General features: G+C 46.0%; 1 protein-coding gene across 1 annotated transcript in view; it reads left to right on the top strand.

Annotated features, from left to right (window-relative positions):
• The window catches only part of EIF4G3 (eukaryotic translation initiation factor 4 gamma 3), a gene marked incomplete at both ends in the record, with an annotated part of 92,822 nt that extends 80,880 nt beyond the window's left edge, over nucleotides 1-11,942 (top strand). Inside the window, 9 exons of the mRNA XM_079545470.1 lie at nucleotides 553-668; nucleotides 2,123-2,295; nucleotides 4,250-4,375; nucleotides 5,279-5,360; nucleotides 7,148-7,246; nucleotides 8,157-8,303; nucleotides 9,225-9,306; nucleotides 11,094-11,240; nucleotides 11,761-11,942. Of these exons, the coding sequence (XP_079401596.1) occupies nucleotides 553-668; nucleotides 2,123-2,295; nucleotides 4,250-4,375; nucleotides 5,279-5,360; nucleotides 7,148-7,246; nucleotides 8,157-8,303; nucleotides 9,225-9,306; nucleotides 11,094-11,240; nucleotides 11,761-11,942 (1,154 nt within the window). The remainder of the gene's footprint in view (nucleotides 1-552; nucleotides 669-2,122; nucleotides 2,296-4,249; nucleotides 4,376-5,278; nucleotides 5,361-7,147; nucleotides 7,247-8,156; nucleotides 8,304-9,224; nucleotides 9,307-11,093; nucleotides 11,241-11,760) is intronic.
• Nucleotides 11,943-21,645: the final 9,703 nt, after the last annotated feature.

The following is a 21,645-nucleotide window of genomic DNA, read 5'->3' as shown; positions in this document are numbered from 1 at the left end:
CTGTGGACATAGCTTTTGCAATAAGTTATGCAAAAGTAAGTACTGGGTTTTGCTTCTTGCATGCAAAGCATCCAGAAACTGCTATTGCAGTAGGAATTGTGAGGAGTACATCTTTGCTCCCGCAGCACGCACACACACCCCGCTCTGGAAGGTCTGAGGGTTTGTGGGTGTTACTCACAGTATGTTTTGAAGGTACAGCATACCCTCAGAACTGCTGTAACAGCTCAAAGTTTAATTATTTAATGCAGGTAGAGAGTGCTTTGAGGTGCTGCGTCCCACATCACTACATAGTTTCCTTGCAAAAAGGTAGAGGGGAGAATGTAACCAAGGAGGAGGTGACGCGTGCCTGATGGGGAGCCAGGAAGCTCGCCCTGCACAGCCCTCACATTCCTGCTTGCAAACCATCTTTGTTTCGGTCATCACAGTGAAGATTGCTGTGATTGTGGCTGGCCAGCCAGCAGAGTTGGCTCTGTGACTTCTGTTTTCAAACTGTCATCTTTGGAAACGGTTCTGATTTTCCTTTCCCAAATGCTGTTTCTCTGCTTTCACCAGCCAAGCCAGAAGCTCCCCCAGCCCCAGTTCAAGAGAAGCCTTCGTTATCAGAAGAGGAAATTGAGAGAAAATGCAAATCTATCGTTGATGAGTTCTTGCATATTAATGATTTTAAGGTGAGCAACGTGAGATCCTTGCTTAGCAGAAAGGTCTCCTGCTGTGGGGCCTCAGGATGCTTCTCCGTGGAACCAGTGGTACCCAGTTCTCCCAGAGGTCACATAAGCAGTGGGACCTTGTGAGGTTTGGGTGGCAGCAGCTCCATGGGTGTTTTCTGCCATACTAGAAGCAGGGAAGGTGGGCCGGTGTGTGTGTTGTAAGCAGCAAGATGTATGTGTATCTGTCACAAATCACTGAGCAGCTCCATTATACAGCAATTTTGGAAGCAGAAGAGCTAGTGGGAAAATGAACTGAGGTTTTCATTTAGTTATCAAAGCATTTGCTGCTCTGATCTGGAGGCAGGTAAAGCAGTACTAAATATTGAACGAACCACTCCAGAGTATTTTTAATAAACATTGGAGATTACTGAGCAGCTGTCATCACTTCCTGGTTAAAGGTTGCAATTTTGTTTCCCATGTAAATGGATTTTGAGCCTGTCCAGGGAGTTTGTAGGAATGGGGAACATTTGCTGCAGAGCTGATTGGTTTGATCTTTTGCTGAAATAAAATTTAAAAACATGCAAAATTTGAAATGACAGTGCAAGGGATATTCCTAGCTTGGCAGCCTTAAAACAGAACTGCTGTTTGCATTTCATAGTGTTTCTAATTAAAATCAGAAAGGGGAGTATCTTTATGATGGTTTGTTTGGGGTTCACACTGTTCAGAAGTACATCAGACTGAGGCAGCTTGTTTGCAGTTACTTGATAACTTTGGATTCTCAGCACCCTTCAAATGTGGTGACAAAGTTTCTGACAAATGCAGCTTTGTCTCACATTAATAGGCCAGCTCTTGTGCTAATGGAACACTTGGCTAAGCAATAGAGCTATGGCAGTCTATATTTAAGAGTGTTTTATTTGCATAGGTTGCAAAATACACATGCTAGAAAGTAAAAGTTTTATACAGAGGAAATTTCCCTCTTAACGTTACCCATGTTTTCTGCTTTTTTGTACAGTGTGTTGCTGTAACATAGGCATTTCTGTTCAGCCAGCCCAGTTAGTAGTGAAGCTAACCTGATGTCCTGTTCTGGACTTGGCTTGATATGTTGTGGAACGGTAGGGATTTTGGTGACATGCAGAACGACCTCTGTCCCTAAGCATAGCTGCCAAGCAGTGCCCTGGAGCATGAGTGTGTATTAAAAGTTCTGCTGCTCGCACGGTGTAATTTTGATCCTTTTTTGATTCCTGACTGCCATTTCAGTGGTGATTTGTGAAGAGTTCCACAGCCCGGTTTGGCTTCGCTGCGTGTTTATTTCTAAAGCAGAACTGAAAGGCAGCGATGTCCTGAGACCCCGTGCCAGGTGTTGCGCAGCACACCCTGCTCTGGCAGCACAGGCCTCCTGCGCCGCTTGTTGTTTCGTGTTGGCACCTTTTGATGTTTGCAGTTGAGGCAGATGACCCTGCGTGTCGTTAAAACAGGAGGCGATGCAGTGCGTGGAGGAGCTGAGCGCCCAGAGCCTGCTGCCTGTGTTTGTGCGAGTGGGAGTGGAGTCAACGCTGGAGAGGAGTCAGATCACCAGGGATCACATGGGCCAGTTATTACATCAGTTGGTGCAGTCAGGAAAGCTGAGCAAGCAGGATTTCTTCAAGGGGTTTGTATTCTGCACATAGAAACCGATGCTTTTCCTGCGTGTTCAGTGCAGCTGAGCACTGTTTGTGTTGGAGAGAACGATTTCTCACTTTGCGTTGGCATCCTACCCTCACCACACGTCCTTTTGGGAGCAGCATTTCCACCTGGGTGTGCTTACAACTAATACAGATATTTTAGTGCATTTTTAGTCATTTCAGATGCTTTTAATGAATGTAAATATTTTTGAATTTAAGTATTTATTTCTAATACATAGGTTTACGTTTAAATGCGCGTGTTCAGATTTCTGCTTGGCACTGTGCTTGTCACTGTTTGCCTTTTGGCGAGCCATCGAATGTGCACAAAAGGGGAGGAGGAAGATAAAAACTTGATGTGACGTTGGTGCCTGCCCAGATATGGTATCAGACAGAACAGACTTTCCTCAGATAACTCTGCTTCAGGCCACCAGCTCCTTTTATCTCCCAGATGATAACTGCCTGTGGAGCTGGTGTTCCCAGCCTGGATTTCATTGTTATCCAGTCGCGAAAGGATCGGTGTTCCCGGAGATTCCCGGGTGCCAGCTTGTCCTTGGTAAGATTTAGAGCAGGATGGTTGAAATGGAAAACCGTGACAAGCAGCTGGAGAACAGGTAGATGAAATAACGCTCTCAGATGCTACATTTCTATGTATTTAGCCCTGTCTTGCTGCTTTGCTTTGAATCACATCTCATCATGGTGCTGACAGCAGCAGCAGTGTTCCCCCTGCAATCATGTCTGGCAGTGAATTTTGTCATGATGAAATTGAGTGGCTCAGAGGAGAAGTTGAGGCAGCCTCAGTTCAAACCACATGGAGCAGCAATAAGAAAATACGTGCACAGGGAGCCCGCATCCATGTCCACGCATCACTGATGGCTGAGATGTCTGCAGTGATGCATCCCTGCAATGCACTGTGATAAGAGCCGTTCCTGCGCTTCCTTGGGCGCAGAGAAGCAGTTGTGATGCCAAGTAACCCGGGATCGTGTTGAAATAGTGGGGTTGTGGTTTGGAAACAGCACCGACAGAGCACAGCAGCTCCTGAGGATGATGAAAAGGCAGCTGCCCTTTGTGGTTTCTAGTGGGCACCTGAGAAGAACACTGAAAACCACTACACTGATTGCTGCACAAGTTACTGTGTAATTAGGGGTTGTAGGGTGAGTAGTGGTCATAGCACAGGTCTGGAGAGATACGACAGGAAACCAGCTGCTGGCCCAAGTGCTTGAACAAACCAGAGCTGAATAGTGGCAGAGGACATGAGGAACAGAGCAAAGGAGACAGCCTCTGCTTAGAAGTTGAACTCCAGAATCTTACAGCTTTTAAGAGAGAAGTGAACCATGATCAAAATAGGCAGGAGAAGCAGAAAAATGATCATCTTGATCCTGATAGGAGTATCAGGCTTGGAAAGTGAAGCCACCCACCGAGCTTTTATCGGGAAAGAGAGTTTTGAGCTATGCTGGAAATTGTATCAAGAGCTGGGGAACAGTTTTGTAATAGCCTGCTACGTTTTCTGTTCTGGATGTCCATTCTTCAGCAGGTCTGAGCAAAATAGCTTGTGAGGGAAGAAGCCAGCCCCTTATCCTTCTGTAAATGCCTGGGTTTTTTAAGAAGGCTCAATTTATTTGAACTTGTAAATGTAAAAAGTACTTCTGTTTGTGAAATTTTGCATGTTCCTGGGATATAAAAACTGCTGTCCATGGAGCTTTTCTGGATGCAGCATCCCTAGCTGCTGGTTTTACACAAGGCAATGCTCTTTCCACATTACTGCCTGAAGAAATCAGCCCCTGGCAGATTCAAAGCATTTGCAAGCATAAGATGTCAGATGTGTTCCTTGTGATGTTTGTGGTTTGCTTTTAACAGAGGGTTTTTTAAATGCAGGTTTACTTTGCAGGAAAAATCTCAGTTTGAGTTGTATTTAATGCCCGACGTTTTTCTTTTCTTTTAAAGGTTTTCAGATACCTTGGAGATGGCAGATGACATGGCCATAGATATACCCCATATATGGCTGTACCTAGCTGAGCTGGTGACCCCCATGTTAAAAGAAGGAGGAATCTCTATGAGAGAACTTATACAGTAAGCAGTGCTGCTCTTTTTCAATGACAGCCAAGCTCCAGCTGTCTGCCTGCTGTGCCACATTTCCACAGCACGGTTCTTACTGGCAGATAGAAGACTGACCACATTAGAGGTGCACCTTCGCCTATTGGTTGCTGCATATCCTTTGGGACTGAGGATTTGAACCAAAAGCTGGGGTGGGGAGCTTGCTGCTCTTCAGTCGTGGTTCAGGGGTGAAAGTTTTATCTGTAAATGGATTTCGGTCTTGTTTACTCTGGCTGACCTAGCAGCTACCCCGTGCTGCACAGTCAGTGCCATTCAGAAGCACGCTGATGCTCTGAGAATTAGATTTGGAGAGAGCGAGGTGCCACGCCGGTGTCTTTGTGTCTCACAGTGCAGTGACAGCTGCCTGGGCAGTGCCTGAAACACCGGCAAAAACCTGGCTGGCAGGGCTGGAAACTGCTCCCAGGACCAGAGTTCCTATGCTTTGTACACTTCATTATATATTTGGAGATTAATTAGAAGTCAGTTGAATAGTTCCCTTCTTAAGTAAGTAGTATTGAGACAATCATGACTGTTTTTTCCTCAAAAGCTCTTATCCTGTAGGGTCCTGCTACCCAAATGCAGCACCTCATAAAAGTTGAATGGATACGAACTCGAGCAGAAATGAAGAAAGTGTTTGTAATTAGCCCTGTTGTGGCAAGCACACTTGCATCAACAAAGTCTGTTTTATCAGCTGTGCTAGCTAGATGAGATCCTGTATCCCTGGCATAGGCTACAGCTGTTTTCCTGCTTCAGTTTGATCATGTCCCTTGCCTTGCATTGCAGACTTGGAGCAATGTTAGATGAGCATTTAACTGTCTGTTAACTGGGGGAAAAAAAAAAAGATTATAAGCAAATATACCTGTTTTTCTCTTATTCTAGAGAATTTAGCAAACCTTTACTTCCTGTGGGAAGAGCCGGGGTCTTGCTTGCTGAAATCTTGCACCTTCTATGCAAACAAATGGTAAGTGTCCAGGAGCACCGTTCCTATGAGCTGGAGGCAGCAAGTATGTCAGTGCATGAAACCACTGCTCACGTTTCCCACTTGGAGATACTTAGGGATGGGCAGCCACTCCAGATAACCTAGGAAAACTTGCTTCTTCATCCCCAGTTTCAAACCAAGCCTTGTGAGGTTCCAAAAAGTTGAGTTAACTTTTCTTCTCTCATCACTTTTCCCTTTTGCAGGTACCTTTGCACCTGGCTTCTTCCAGAAGCTAGAGTGCTGAAATACTGCAAGAGGGACATTCCCAAGGTATTTCTGGGCTGACCAGAAGCAGCAAGTGCCGGAAATCTTGCGAGAGAGCTGTTCTTGCAGACCGCAGAGGTTCTGAGAGTTCGGATAAGCTCCAGATGCCTCTCAGACTTCTGGGTGCTTATCCAAACTAAACCTGCCAACTCTTAAGACTCACCATCACTAGGGGTAGTGACACCTTTTCACCCTGTGACTTCTACAGCTCTCTTACACATTTCACAGTTGTGTGTCCAAACAGTTTGGTGGCTTCCCTATAACTGTCTCCATTTTTGTCTTTTTTTTTTAAATCCAGCTAAATATGCACTTTGAATAGTGTCTATTTGAAACTCTGTAAAATCCTTCACTTGCCTTTTTGGTTGTTTTTAAGCATGCATTTAAACAGGGGTGATTGTTCCTAGAGCATTTCAGGCTAGCAGTGCAAACAGTGACATTTTATTGATGTCTTTTTGTCTTATGCTTATTTGGACAGTTTTTTGTTTAGTTTGTTTCTGAATTTTGTTTTTTCTCCTCCATTCTGTGAGAGCTGCTCTGCTCTGGGGGCTGAAGGACAAGCTTGGATTTTTATTTCTGTCACAGCTTTATAATTCTCTTGTCCAGGCCAGTGTGTGGACGTGGTTATTTCAAGTCAGGCGTTTCCATGCAATAGCAGTCTTGTTGAATAGTCAGATCCTGATGAGTGGTAGCAGGAACTGCACACAATTAGCATTTAATAGTCTGTATTGTAAATTTAAGATTGTAATCTGCTTCGTAAATGGAAAATGAAGCTGCTTTTATCAGTATTTAACTTGGGCTGTGCAGTAATGTCCCGCGTGCAGGTGCTATGGGGTCAGTGATTTTGGAAAGCCTTGCAGTGAAAAGAGCTGATTGTGTTCCTGTCAGGATGATGCCCATGCCATGCTGGGCAGGCTACCAAAGGGTCAGCACAGCAGATGCTGCACGGTGTGTGCTACAAAAGAGATTTTCCTCAACACTGGCAACAAATTCTCAAAATGGAACAGCTGGGTGCTATGTACAAATGGGAGCTTTGACCCATGAGCAGAAAACAGCCATGTAAATACTAATGTTCTAGAAGTAGCTAATTTGCCAGCGCCAGGGCAGGGAGGCAATGTGTTACAGAGGAAGTTGCTGACAGAAGAATCATGCTTCTGTCTGCCAGCTCCGTCGTGGTCATGGGAAGCTGTGCCTTACTCAGGCATGTCCTTTCTCATAGGTAACCTCTGGCTGAAGCTGTTGCAAACCCCACGTGTCACGTTGTGCCTTGTTTATTACCCATCACCATGGCATCTGACCTCTTTACAAGTTACCTATACGTGTGGCAGGGTTGTGTATATGATTTCTCTTGCACGGGACTTCCAGACATTTTCACATTATTGCTAGGCATCTTGTTTGTAGCTGAATGGTTCTTTATTTCCCCTGACACAGCTGCACCACTCCAGCTTGTGTAAGCTCTCATGGTTGTCTCTCAAGTCTTTCAAATGGGCAAACTGTTTGTATTTTAGAGCCATAAGAAAGTGGGAGCATTATGGAGGGAGACTGGCCTCAGTTGGAAGGACTACTTACCTGAAGGGGAGGATGTACATACCTTTCTCATGGAACAAGTGAGTGAACAGCAAGCCACTGCCTAATGGCTTTGTCGTGCTGATTTGTGTATTGCATTTGTTAATCCCCTTCCAATCCTGTTCTTAGGTGTAGTTGCTGTGGGATGAAGTGTCTCCAGCTCTGAAATGAGGTTATATAATTTCAGTGCCTCTTTCTGAAATGCCAGCAGGTCTGGCTTCTCTGTGATCCCAGGCAAGCATGTCCCACCAGCTGGCTTAGCCAGCAGATGTATTTCTCCTAAAGAGGGGAATGAACTCAGAATGAGTTTTGAAGCAAGCAGGATAAACTGTGCAGAAGGCTCAGAACAAACGGTAGCATGTATTCACTGGTCCCACCTTGCATCAGGATCCCAGAGAGTTTCACAACAAAGAGGAACCAAGGCTGACAGAGGGCACCTTGCAGCTGGTGGTTGTGCTCCTATTGAAGTACCTGGAGGTCTTCTTCGGGAGCCCCAGGTGACCCACTGCGCTGCTTTCACACTTAAGAAGTGCTGTGCTGCAGGAAATGAAATGGATCACCAAAGCCTGGCGATGGATGGGGGCACTGCAGATCCTCTGTCATGTTTTGCAAGAATGGAGGCATTGGCTGCAGCTTTTTTGGGCAAATGCTGGCTCTGATAATTGCATTCCAGCTCCCTGTGGTTTTAGTTGAGCAGCACGGACTTTCTGTCATGCAGGGCTGGAGTAGTTCTGGGATGCCTGGTTGTTTTTGCTGGTTAATGAAATTCCCACTTTTGTAAAATGCTCTATAGGGTTTGGAACAGAAGAAGGTGTATAAATCATGGCAATGTTAACTTTGCCATTGAAAGATGCAGAAAACACTGAAGTGTAGCCTGCTGCCTCAACTTGGCATAACTTGATGTAGAAAAGTTTATTTAACTCATCCTCATCATCACTTCTGATGTTGCAGAAGTTGGAGTTCACGGAGTCTGACTGTTCCAGTTCCCCAGAAGCACTTTCAGAGAAAGAACTCTCCGCAGAAGAGCTGAACAAGCAGCTAGAAAAACTCATTGTTGAGGACAAGGCGAATGATGAACAAATCTTTGACTGGGTAGAGGTACAAAGACTGTTTTCACCCTCCAGGCACACAGTTCATTAACTGCTTTTGTAAATATTTTCTCATCTAAAGGAGTATCTCTACAGTCTCTCAGGTCCTCTTACATTTATACAGTGCTAGGCCTGAGGTATCTGGAAGGAAAACTGCCAGGAGACAGCTTGTAAGATCAAGTGGCTGGCACAGAGCCCCTTCCTTGTTGCTCTGTTCGTTCCACCGAGGTGGGAAACTGTCAGAGGCATTTACAGCTCTCACCTGTGTCTTTCTGACTATCTCAGGCACTGCCCCGTATCTCTGGCTGCGTTATCTAAGGCCTATTTTGAATCTTATGCCTGAAACAATACTCAGCTCAATTCAGTTAGCTCTCTGCTTACAGCTAAGCCTTGGTCAGCTTCATTCCAGTTATTTCTGTTGCTGGTGGACTGGTATTGCTGGTGAGAAGTGGTATTTTCTGCGGCTGTTAGAGAGCAGAATGAAAGAAGCATGAAAATCTAAGGACACCCACAAGCTCTCTTTGTAGTGTTGGACAAGTTATACAGCCATTCTGTGAGCTTCTTCTGCAGAGCAAACAAGTCTCCTCCATGGAGCATTCTGTAAAATTTGTTTCAAAAGCACACAGCAGATGTATAAGGCTACTGTAAACAACAAGAGTTATTGGTTTTGGTTTTTTTAAGACATATGATGAGTTGTGAGAAGAATTGGTGCATTGATCACAGGAGAGCTCTTGTTGCATATTGGTGTACCTGAGCTGTTTCCAATTGAATGGGAAAGTTGAGTTTTTGCACATGATTCTTTGCACTAGATTCTTACTGCAGCAGCTTTTGTTAAACTTCAGCTTCCTGCCAAATTCAGCAGTGGAATTTGGAAACAATTCCTCTTAAGCACTGGCATGTTTTTAACTGGTCCATTTACTCTTGATTTCAGGCTAATCTAGATGAAAGCCAGATGAGTTCACCTACATTCCTTAGAGCTTTAATGACAGCAGTTTGTAAAGCAGCTATTATAGGTGAGTAACTTGCAATGTAAACACCACACCAACTGGCCTTGCAAGAGTTAGTACATACTAATTTTTCAAGTTTATATCAGTTCTTTCTCGCCTCTGAAACTGCTTTTTATCATGGAAGATTTTTGAACCCTGTTGAGTTCTAGTGTTCAAGGGCAGGACGCCCATTCCTCTGCAGTGGCCAGGCGCTTCCCTGCTTACGGTGTGCTCAGGCCCTGACACGGCCCGGTGACCGTGCATGAGCAGACATTGCAGGTGACTCTGAGTAATGCCAGGTTGTTCATTGATTTTTCTAGGGAAGGTGGAAATGCTCTAGACATTACTAAGGTAATTAGCATTTCCACTCCTTTGTCAGCAAGCTTGCATGGGCACTCAACCATTGCAGATCACAGGATCGCAGAAACACCAAGTTTGGAAAAGACCTACAGGATCATCCAGTCCAACCATCCACCCATCACCAGTAGTTCTCACTAAACCACGTCCCTCAACACAACATACAAACGTTCCTTGAACACCTCCAGGGTCGGTGACTCCACCAGCTCCCTGTGCAGCCCATTCCAGTGCCTGACCACTCTTTCAGAAAATTAGTATTTCATAACCTGCAGCCTAAATCTCCCCTGGTGCAGCTTGAAGCCATTCCCTCTCATCCTATCACTGTTACGTGAGCAAAGAGGCCAACCCCTAGCTCACCACAACCTCCCTTCAGGTAGTTACAGAGAGCAGTGAGGTCTCCCTGAGATTGCCATGTGTGAGTTGGAAACATGGATTTCAGAGCAGAAGCCGGCTTGTATCACTGTCTTGTTAATAGTTTTGTGTCCAAAGCGTGTTGTGTTTTCAGAAACCCATTTGTGTGGGTTTGAAGGTACAGCAGTTGCAGCGTATGGTTTGAAATGGAGGAGGCGGATTCCTAAGTCAGACACATGAGCCTCAGCCTCGCAGGGGTGCTCTGCAGACTGGTCAGTTCACGTTGTTTTCTTTAATTTTACTCTTGGTGTCTGGTAAGGCAAAAAACTGTGCCTGTAAAGCACCCACTTCTGCTCCTAGCTGTAAGAATCAAGGCTCAACAGAGAGAATGGGCTGCGCTTCACCTCCTGGCTGCAAGGCTGAGTGGAAAGGCACAGCCCAGCGCCTTTCTTCTACAAGAGCAGAACCTTTCTGATGCCACCTAGTGTTAGCGGGGAAATGATGCAAGATAAAGACGGGTGTTGGAGAGTTAGGAATCTTTGCTGGGAGTGTATCAGAAACGTCTTCTGTTCTGCTTTTTGGCCTTGCTTCTAATAGAGGGTTTTTTCTTTTCTTTCCAAAAAATCACTGAATTGTGTTGTCTGATCTACTTATAAAGCTGCTAATGTATCTGTGTTGCTGACGGACTTCTAACGTGTATTTTTGCATGTTCCTGATCCCCAGTGTCACGTGCAACTGATGATTCTGTTTATGCTTTAGTATTTTTAGGGAAAAAAAAACACAGACTAAAAACCTTCTACAGAGCTGAAATGTTAGCACTAGCCATTGTACATTGTTTGAACATCCAGCTGGGTGAGTTGTGCTGCACAGTTCAGACGAAGCAGGCTGGTTAGGATCACTACAGATAGCAGCTGCCTTTGGGGAACTGTAAAAATCAAGACTTCCAGAAAAAGCCAGTGATCAGAAATACTTCTTATTTTTTCTTATCTTTTTGCCTGTCTTCATGCTAACCAGTACCAGTCATTTCTGTTCGAATAAAGATGATAAAAGATTTACTCCTGCTGCCATCTACCACAGCTGACCCTATTTTCTTCTCTTCCCTTCAGCGGACTCTTCTAGCTTCCGTGTGGACACTGCTGTTATCAAGCAGAGAGTGCCGATCTTACTCAAGTACCTGGACTCAGACACAGAGAAGGAACTACAAGCACTTTATGCACTACAAGCATCAATAGTAAAACTTGATCAGCCTCCCAGTAAGTGTTGTCTGTGTACTGGGGATTTAAACCCTTGACAGCCTAACAAAGAGTTGCTTCTGCTGCAGTCTGGCAGTAGAGTCTGGAAAGAAGTGCTTTTCCTGACAACAGAAACAAAATTTTACCTCTGTACGTGGCAGATGAGATAACACAGTGTACAGTCTTTCTGCTTGTCCAGATTCCAGCTTCTAGAGAAGTGCAGCTCCCCAAATGCTTGGCCAGAGGTGGGTTCTTCTCTTGCTTGCTCCTGTAATCAGCTGTGCAGAAGAAAAAACAAATCTCTGTAATGCAAAGATGACAGAAGAACAGTAGAAGGTTAACCCTTATCTGGAGGGAGCTGCCTTCACCTCAGCTGTGTCTGAGCAGCCAGGAAGCAGTAACCCAGGGGCAGGTCTTCCTTTTGCTTGTGTCTCCTGCTGTAAAGGCCCCATTAATCCCCTTATCCGTAACCGCGGCTTTGTCTGCTGGCTGCGGCGCGCAGCACTAACAGATGTTCTCTACCCCGGTTCCATTATTGCAGATTTGTTGCGGATGTTTTTCGATTGCCTGTATGATGAGGAGGTGATTTCAGAGGATGCCTTCTACAAGTGGGAAAGCAGCAAGGACCCAGCAGAGCAGAACGGGAAAGGAGTAGCGCTGAAATCTGTCACAGCATTCTTCACATGGCTACGGGAGGCTGAAGAGGAGTCGGAGGATAATTAAAACTTAAAATACAGGAAAAAAAACAAAAACAAAAACACACAAAAAAAAACAATTTAAGTATTTTTTTAAAGAGTTTCACGTCTTCGCCAATCACAGTGCAGCAAGGCCAATTCTCGCGCAGACCCCCTTCCCCCACACACGCACGAGTGGGAGAGGTAACATAGATAAACACAAAGGTGATCATGGAGGAAAAAGGTACTTGAAAAAAACAGTAAACTTCAAACCTGGCGGGAGCACTAAACCAAAATCCATGTATTATTTATAGAAAATATTTTCTGTTTTAATCTTTTTTTTTCTTTTCTTTTTAAACGAGGACTCAAATACACAAAGCAAAACAAACCTGTTTAGCAAAAAAAAAAAAAAAAGTTTAAAACTTTTAATTTATTATTTTAAGGACTGCAAATGCCAGTGTAATTTTTAAATTTGCAGTTTCTGTAAACAAATTGTATAATAGAACAAAAGCAGAGAAATAAATTTCCCTCCCCTTCGTATGCACCTCAGTTTTGTTTCAAAGCATGATAAATAGACAAAACTTTTCAAGGGGGTTGGGGTAAGCTAGATGAGGAAGAGATCTTTTTTTTTTAATTGTCATCAGATTTTTCTGCCTGCCTCTCAGCTTGCTTCAGAAATGTAACAGAACGTAGTGCACAGCCTCGGATCGGAAGGAAGTGAATTTGAGAAAACGGCTGCGGACCAGAGTGCTCCGAAAATAACTCATTCGAAACAGTGCTACCCTGGGGAAAAAACGTACTAGTGATACTTTCAGAACCTTTAGAGCAACTTTAAGGCTTGTAAATACATAGAACAAATATTTAAAAAAAAAAAAAAAAAAAAAAAAAAAAGAAATTGACTCGGATACTATTTCTTTTCACTTTCAAAATATAAAGAACAAAAATAAAGACAAACATTGCAAGTTTAAAAGAAAGTAAAACGACTTCTCCTTTGACAGCTGCTGAATGTGTGCACCACCTCAGCGGTGCTGGCTTCCTTTTCATTGTGTAGATCCTCAGTTCCAAATTGTGTACATATAGTGTGCGTACGTATGTGTGTCAACCAAAAAGAGGGGTGAGAGCAATTGTTTTTACAGCAACAACAGAAAGGTGGGGGGTTGCTGCCTGGGAGACTTCTTCTGCAGAGAGAACTTAATGGCCAAGAGCAGGCGGCTGCTTGCAGCACGGTGCTGTGGGGCTGCAGGCAGGGCTGTGCCCGTTGGCAGCCGTGTGAGCGCGGCGCCTCGTCTGCTCGGAGCAGAGGTGTTGTGCTGGGACCTGCGACATGGCGACTGTGGAGGCTGCAGCTGTTGGAGCGGAGAGCCCCAACAGCCCTGCTGCGCGGCTTGTGCATCTGTTGCTGCCCAGCTTCCAGCACACCTGCTGGCTGCCCTGATGCTCGTTAGAAACCCAAAAACGCAGAAGGGTGAAAAGGAACGCGACCTATGAGAGCCACGAGGTGAAAGGAGCGCGGCCAGCGGCGCGGTGCTCCTCCCAGCCCTGCCACCCCACGCGGTGCCTGCTCACCAGGTGCTAACGGAGCTGCTGAGCACGTTAAGTCTCCTGGCTGTCTCTCATCAACAACCAAAGATGACCTGCTGGCTCTCACAGTGAAGAAGCGTCTACCGTCATCGAGCTTGTGCAGCCCTGAAATGGAGTTTGTGAACTGTGGTCCGTGGACCGCGAGTAACCTGTGGAGCAATTGCTGGTGGTCTGTGCAGCACTAGCTGCTCACGTGATGCTGTCTTTTTTTCTTTCCAGCTGCTAAATCACTTCTTTTTAATCTTAAAAACAACAACAAAACAAAAAAAAAAAGGGGGGTCGGGGAGGCAAAAACTACATTAAATACTTTCCTGATTTTACTTTTACATGTAAACAATTGCTGTACTTACATAAGGATGTTACTTGATCACCAAGGGGAAGGGAGGAGGGTAGCTGGTTGTGGCTGGAGGGGGAGATGTCTGTGTGACGCTTTCCCTGTCAATGTGTGTCCATGCCATGTGTCTGAGCTGGAGAATCCATGGCCTCAAACACTAGAGCTGTTTGGTTCTTTTTTTTCTTTTTTTTTTCTTTTTCTTTTTTTTTTTTTTTTTTAGTAACAATAAAACACTTTTCTCTGATGTTTTGTTAAAAAAAAAAAAAAAAGAAGAAGAAGAAAAAAAGAAGAAAAGAAACTTCTCACCCTTTATATATGCTTATGTCTGTACCTGCTTGTATGACACCCAGCAGCTCCTCATTCACAGCTGCTCCCCCCACCTCCAGCCTTGGGCTCACCGTCCTGTGACGGTTTGCTTGGGTTTGGTTTGTGAGGCTGTGGGTTGTGTGTGTGCTCTTCTTGCAAAAATTAATTTTCGAGCCAGAAGAAGAGTGGGTATGCGATGGTTTGTAGCAGTGAAATAGTTCAGTTAAGAAGATGCGACTTTGTGTATAAATTAGGCCAATATTTGCTAAGTTGTGCAGCACTCACACCTGGTGAACTGGTGGGCAGTGTTCAGATCCTGCTGGGAATGTGTGTGTCCTGCGCCAGAGCCACCGTGTGCCACTACGTAAGGACTGTAATTTCTGTGCTGATTGCCTTGAATCAGAAAGGTAGGAATTGCTAGAGCCTCTGAACATTCATGTGAATCAGAGTGTGCAAGGGCAGGGATGTTGGAGAACTTGAATCCTCAGACTGAAGGATCTGAAAAACCACTGGCTGGAAGGAAGGGGATCAGTGAGCACACGGGTAGAGGAGGAAAGTCTCTCCTCTCCTTGTTTGAGACTTTAATGGTAAATGTCTGTAGGGAGTGAGAACTGGCCTTGTTAGTGCCTTGCAGCAGGAAGGAAGGTTTCAAAGGTTTTAAGAATGTTTTCAGAATTACTCAGAGGCTCTGAAAAGGTGTGTTTGCAACACAGCAATTTTTACATCTTCTTAAGATCGAGGAATAAAGCTGTACATGGAGTGATGTGAGAAGTTTATACACTAGACAGAGGCTTCCAGCAGTGGATATGTTGCCTTGTGGCTCAGCTTCCTACAAATGTCACCATCTGATACCAACCTTGGACCAAAATTGCTTCCTCTGCCCGCCTTGCTCTGTTTGCCACATGCTGCTTGCTTACCTGCAGGCTGCAGCTGTTTTTCAGTCACCTAAATCTGCACGGATTTCAGGATGTAGCCAGAGGTCCGTGAAGATCTTTGCAACACATCCTCCCTGTGGGCGTTAAAAGAGAAAAACTGTAAGAGATGCATGAAACAGAAAAGATGGTAATTAATCATGGGAAGTTTTCTTCTCGTGATTGATTTGCAGAAGCCTCATTTCACATACATGCATGTTGCTATTGATACTGCAAGGTGTGAGCAGGGAGGACATGGATATCCCCTAATGTTTGTGGTTTGTTTTCCCTTTCAATCTTCGTCCTACGAAGCATTTAAACGCACTGTCTGGGCAGGCTCATGAACGCGGCAGGGCGTTAATGCAGCTCAGCAGGAAAGCGCTGCATTAAGAGCCATTTCCACTGCTGGGAGCCCTTCTGGTGCTGAGTGCTATCAAAGGCGCGGGCGAGGAGGAGGAGCAGATGCGTCACTTACGTCTCTTTTGTCTTCATTGCTGAAAATGTCCCTGAACCTGAAGCAGTTGAAGTATCCAGGGAAGGTGTGTGCCGAAGGCTGGTTTCTTTCTAGGAAAGTGTTTCCAGGACTGCATCAGCCATTTCTAGGAACGAGGTCAGGTCACCGATAACAGACCTTGCAGTGTCTTCTTGCGTTAACAAGTTTTTTTAGCCTTGTTTTCTCAAGAAGCAGAATTCAGCGTGCAGCTCTGCCTTTTGCTTCTTCCCTATAAAACAGTCTGGCTGTGTTTCAGCGATGCCCTGCGTGCACTGGAGCCAAGGAGCCTGAGGTGCTCCTGAGTCACCCAGGTTGTGGCACGGAGGTGCTCATGGTCACACCTGAGCGCTTTCCATTTCTAAATGAGGCAGCAGCTCCCAAAATCCCTCGTGACAGGGATGTTACAGATACTCGGCAAGTGAGAATTGTCGTGAGAACAGCCGCAGCCCAGGCTCTTAGGGCAGGTGTAAGGGGACGTGGTTGTGACTTTTGCCCAGGACCAGCACTCCGTGGTGCAGGAGCTGGTAGCTAAAGGCTCACAGAGATTTGGGAAAAGGGATTGGCAGTAGAAGTGGTTTCCAGTATTCACAAGGCAGGGTTAAGCTAATAGCAACTTACCAGTCTGCTGCATCCCTGCAACCTAGAGCTTTCATTTCTAACCTACAGATCATTTCTCCTGAGAAAGACAAAGAAAACCCCATAACTTGCTGAGCTTCCTTAAAACCAGTTGCAGATGTTGGCATCTGGTTGCCAAAAGAGTGGCTGTGATTGTTCCTGTACACTCCTGTTCAACATGAGTTGTTTTGCAGACAAAGGGACCTGAAACTGGATGGTTTGTCAGAAGCATTCAGTGTAGAGCAGAACAGTTAGTACAGCTGTGCCCCTGGCACCAGTCACTTGCATTTGATTTGTTTCACAGACGTGAAAGGGTTCAGCTTTGTAGGCAGCAAGCTCAAAACCAGACACATACACCCAGAACCCTCTTGTGTCCTCACAGCTTTCCTAAAGACCACGCCAGAGAAATGGCGGTAACTGCAGAGCAGCCTCAAGATACTCAGCTCCATTTAGGTGAGGTGACTGTTGGCCAGAGATAGATGTGCTGGTGGTGAGGTGCTGCGAGGTGGGAGTCTGGTCAGGGCTGCTGAGGAGGAAGCACAGGGCAGAAGGTCAAACCAGCAAGCACTGAGCTCCAACACGACATGCTTGGTCCGGCATGGTCCAGATCTTGGCCTTTCTGCTCTTTGGAAGATGTTGGCTCTGCTGCTACGTGGCCCTAGGCCAACTGAGCAGCACCAAACAACATCAGCAGAAGTGCCATCTCCTCACCTGCTACTTTATTTTAGTAAGGTACTAACTCGGGATTGCGTGAGAGGCCACGCGCTGATAGAAAGTTGGAGCAATGCTCTGATGTGGCCTGAGGGCCATGTGCACACTGCAGCAACCGTAGGACGGAGCCTGAGGCTGAAGACCCCAGGGCTGCATGGCTGCTCGTCACTCCAGCGCCATGGATAGAGAATCCTCAAGGAGCCATGGCAGGAAAAGCATGGCGATAGACAAGCAACTGCAGCAAGTGAGACTGGTCAGCCCACTCAGCTTCCACGAGCGTGACCATACCCTCGCACATATCTGAGGAAACTTCAGTAGAAGTTTTCTACCCTTGTACTTTCCGTGGGGCCCTGCATACTGCCTGCCCTAACAGTCATGGAGTTGTGGTTTTCTGAAATAACTCCCTCTTATTTAAATGCAGCTGTAGGAATGCCCTGCCATGATCTATGGAAAGTTTTGGTCATGTGGAGCTGGTTTATCTCCCTCATTTCCAGCTGCTAAATTGCACTGAAAAGAAGAGAGAAATAAAACCAGCTCCTGCTCCATTCAGTGCTTTCCAAAGGGAAATTTCTCCAACTGTGCCATTGCTGTCCCAGCTGCAGGGATGTTTGTGCTGTGACTGCAAACTGGAAGGGAGAAAGGGGTCATGGGGAAGGCAATCGATGCTTTAAGGAAGTTAGGAAATCTTTGTATTAGTGTGAGAGGAGAAAACGGTAAAGCCTTCCTTTTGCATGCTTGGTTGTCTTGTTCCAGCCCCCCATAGGGTTAGTAGCGGATGTTGCCACAAAGCACAGTTCTAAGCTTGCGAGTGCAGAGCATTAACAGGCACGGAGGAGAGCACTGTTAGAAGTGTTTTACTACAGCACTGCAGAGAAGAGCTGAAAAGATCATCTCAGCTGGTCTCACCTGTGGAGGAAAATGGGCCATTTCAGTGCATCAGAATAAGCTATTCTGAAATAGCACTGGGTGGAAATGCTCTCTGCCTTTAAAGATAGACTTAAAGGAACGAGCTGTCCACCCTGGCCACCTCCTGTTTCTGTGTCCCGTGCTGTGCTGGGTACCTGTGCACCGCATCACAACAAGGGGCCCAAGAAGGGAGCAGGCACTGAGCACTCGGCTGGGCTGTGGCACTGCTGCCGCGTTAGCTTCTGGCGATGGGCGCAGTGCATGGCGCTGCTCTCCTGCTGCACAGCCCTGCTGTGGGTCTGCAGGGCGGAAATAATTCTAGTGAACTGCCACAAAAGCACAACGCAACAGTGGATGGTAGAACCCATCCCAACTGCTTCCTCTGAGCTGCTTTCTTACAGCATGAGTGCCTGCCTTGGGATCCGCTGACATGAGATGCTTTTTTCATGCAATGTAATCATCAAACACAAAGAATGTCACACACCTTCTCCTCAGAACACATGCTCATCCTGCAAGGAAAGGTGAGCACATCCAACTCTTCTGGCTGCCTCCACCATCACAAGGTAGTTCATTTGAACAGGAACCTGGACTGCAGCTGTCAAATGTCAAAGAAGAGCCAGCTGACGGGATTTCCCATGGAGAGACAAGCACTAGATCTGACTGTATGCTTCAAGCAAGTGCTATTGCCAAAAGTGCTTTAAATTCCTGCTCAGCCCAAGGGTTTTGTCTTCCCAGCAAGGCTTGCTGGCATGCTGTTGCTCTGTTACAGCTGCAGGACCAGTGCAGAGGCCGTAGCTCGGCCAGGCTGCTGAATGTGCTGGGCGTGCTGCTGATGGCAGGGGCAGGCACTGCACACACAGCAGCCAAAAGTGAGCTTTTGTAGCTGGAAAAGCATACCCAGCCAGGAGGTGCCCCTGACAGTGAGTTATTACCTGCCTAGTTGAGAGGAACAGCCACTGCCTGCTCTGCGCTGCAGCCTGCTGCAAACCAATTCTATTCTGGAACGGTATTTGGTTCAGAGAGCAAAGGAATTTCACAGCGTTCCCACTGCCAGGTACTAACCATGGGAACACAGCTTTGGGAGAGGTGTGTCAACCTACTATGAAATGCCAAGCTGGTCAGCTTCAAACTGTCTTTGGCTTAGGGGAGCCGCTGTTTCCTCTTGCCAGCTTGGGGTAAAATAAATCTCTACTGTAATGCCAGAAGTGTGATGGAAGAATCACAACTTCCAGCCACTGGTTTCCCAGCGATGACCATATCTGCCTCATCCGCCATAAGGATCCCTTTCAGATTGGGGCATCTCTAGAAGAGCAGCAGCCTGTGGAGGCAACTGAGCCCACAGCATTTTTTCTGCAAGGCCCTTTCTTTACAGTCAAAATTTCTGTCAGTTCCAATGGCAGGTACATTTCTGCCATACGTAAAAACCCGTGATGGCTCCAGAAGAGATAACACTTTGGTATTTTTAAACATGTTTTTATTCATTTCTTAGGAACTAATGCAAAAATGAGCAGGCAAGTTTGAAAGTAAGCAGATGAGCAGAGTATCAGTTGGAAAATTGGAAAGGGTTTGAAAAGAAGAGCTAGCTGGGATCCCTAATGGGTTGCTCTTAGAGGGATGGCAACAAATCAGCTGGGAGTGGAATGTGGAACAGTCTGCTGGAAAAGTATGGAGAAAAACTTATTGGAGGTTGATAAAGAACAAAGAGATCAAAGGTAGTGTCGGGAGGGCCACAAAGTGTCAGAGAATGTACATTTTTTTGAAAGCAGAAATTGAGTGATTTTTGCACAGTTGCAGCAAACACAGTACGTTAGAAGAGATTCTCAGTTGTTCTGGCAACCATTACAGATGTGCAGTCGGTAAAGTAGCCATACATGCCCAGAATGGCAACAAAGTGCAAAGCTGTGGCTAAAGAACATCACATCAGTTCTTCCAAAGTCAGGAACTGAGTGTGTGCTGTGCAGGGCCTGTGTTTCATAAAGCAGAGTCCTTCCTCACCTCATACTTCTGCATGCTGCAGAGGGGCTTCATTCAGCCCAGGTAGTCTCTCACATATCGATGTGAGACCCACATTAATTAAACGCTTTGAGTTTGTGATGGTTTTGGGATAGTTATACTCAACACCATTCCCTGTTATCTGTGTTAAGCTGAAAACATGAGCCAGGCTCTCCCTTCACAGCCAGGCACACCACCTGCTGAACAGAAACCACAAGGCAGAAAAGCAAGGGTCCTGCTCAAGCCCTCTGTGAGCTTCCCTGGAACGTTCACTGCAAAATTAGCAGCTGTGCCATACACTTCAAATGGCACAGCCTGACTCCCATCAAACAGTGCAATCAGGCTGCCAGCAACAACAGGCTGGTTCTGTTACAGCATGTTTAGCCCCAAGGTTACATCAAACCCCAAATTACCTTCCTCAGATACACATTCAGGGAGAAACAGGTTTAAAGGGAAGAATCAGTAAACATGTGCTACCCAATTTGGGGAAGGCTTCTCGGGGAATCTTTGATTTGTTTTTCAAAGCACAAGAAGCTGAAGAAGCAGAAGAACGCGGAGCTTGAGGGATGAAAGAATGAAGCAATGGGAAGGAGTTCCCCAGCCTGCTGTGCTCCTGATGTGGAATGAAATGGAAAAGACTCACGTTCTCCCTGAGCCAGGCTGGCTGTAGGCCAAACATTTTGGAAAGATTTTACAAAGCAAATGTGAAAGTTGAGGTAAAAAAGTGGAAACAAATTTGCTGAAGTGGGGTAAGGATACCAGAGGCAAGGCCTAAATATAATCAAGTTTGAAGCTGCAGGCCAATGTTAAAACAGAATTTGGTGACGCTTAGCCAGCAGGACTGTGAACATAGCAGCAGTAGCTGATTCCAGCGTATACAGAGCACACCGTGACATGGGTAGTGATAATCTTGTTTTGTTCTGTGTGAGGCAGTAGCAGTTCAACAACATGAGTGATGTGTTCGTTAAATTAAAAAAGATATGTATCCATAAGTAAAAATTGTGGTAAAATGGGGAAAACATTAGTTGGTGTATGGTAAGAAAACAAAACGGCTTGTGACCCCTGGAATGGAGGTACTGAGACCAGAAGCACAATGGGTTTCATGTTTCCAGCCAAAAAAGAACATGTGGCATTGGTCTGGAAAGTCTCTAAAGGATATGGGGTGGAAATGGTAAATCACTCGACATGCAAATTTTATGGAACTCATCTAAACTCATCTCTTTGTTTCATTTGCTACAGAGACTAGCTTCGAGCAGGTAAAACTGTGGTGGGCAAGGGATCTGGAGTAAAGAAAAGCGACCAAAAAAGCTCTTTTTTAGGCTTGTTTGGAGCCATTGACAGTGTTGTGCCTGGGCTAGCAGCTGGCAGCTTGTGGGCAGGCTCCTGACTCACCAGGGGCAGAGCTGACACCTCGTGGCAGTATTCAAGGTACTTACCACAAGTCATCAGCCAGCAGACACTGCCTGCTCTTTATCTCGGGAGCTTGACCTTGACCCATTTGTTGTGTGGATAAAAAGAGACCAGGGAGGGAGACCGGTTCCCACCCACACAACACAACACAGCTGTGTCTTGTGTCTGCATGGGTGGGTGCTCTTGTCTTTTTCTCAGGTGACTGGCTCTCCTGTTGGCAGGCCCTGACACCACCTCTTCAGTCATGGTCCTCCCCAGGAAACGTGCTTCCCATGCAAAGACTGTGACAACCCAGACAGAGGGTCTGCTTAATAATGTGGCAGTTCAGGTCTCTGGCTGCCGGGCGTGCCTCAGCCTGCTGCTGCCAGGGGAGGATGGGAAGGATGCCACTTGTGTGCGGTGTGAGCAGCTGGACGAGCTGCTGAATCTGGTGGTGGAACTTAGGGAGGAGGTAGGTAGACTGCGGTCCATCAGAGAGTGCGAGCGAGAGATT

The sequence above is a fragment of the Tetrao urogallus genome (genome assembly GCF_951394365.1).
Source record: "Tetrao urogallus genome assembly, chromosome: 21".
Classification (NCBI taxonomy): Eukaryota; Metazoa; Chordata; class Aves; order Galliformes; family Phasianidae; genus Tetrao; species Tetrao urogallus.
This window is presented reverse-complemented; position numbering and strand designations above follow the sequence as displayed.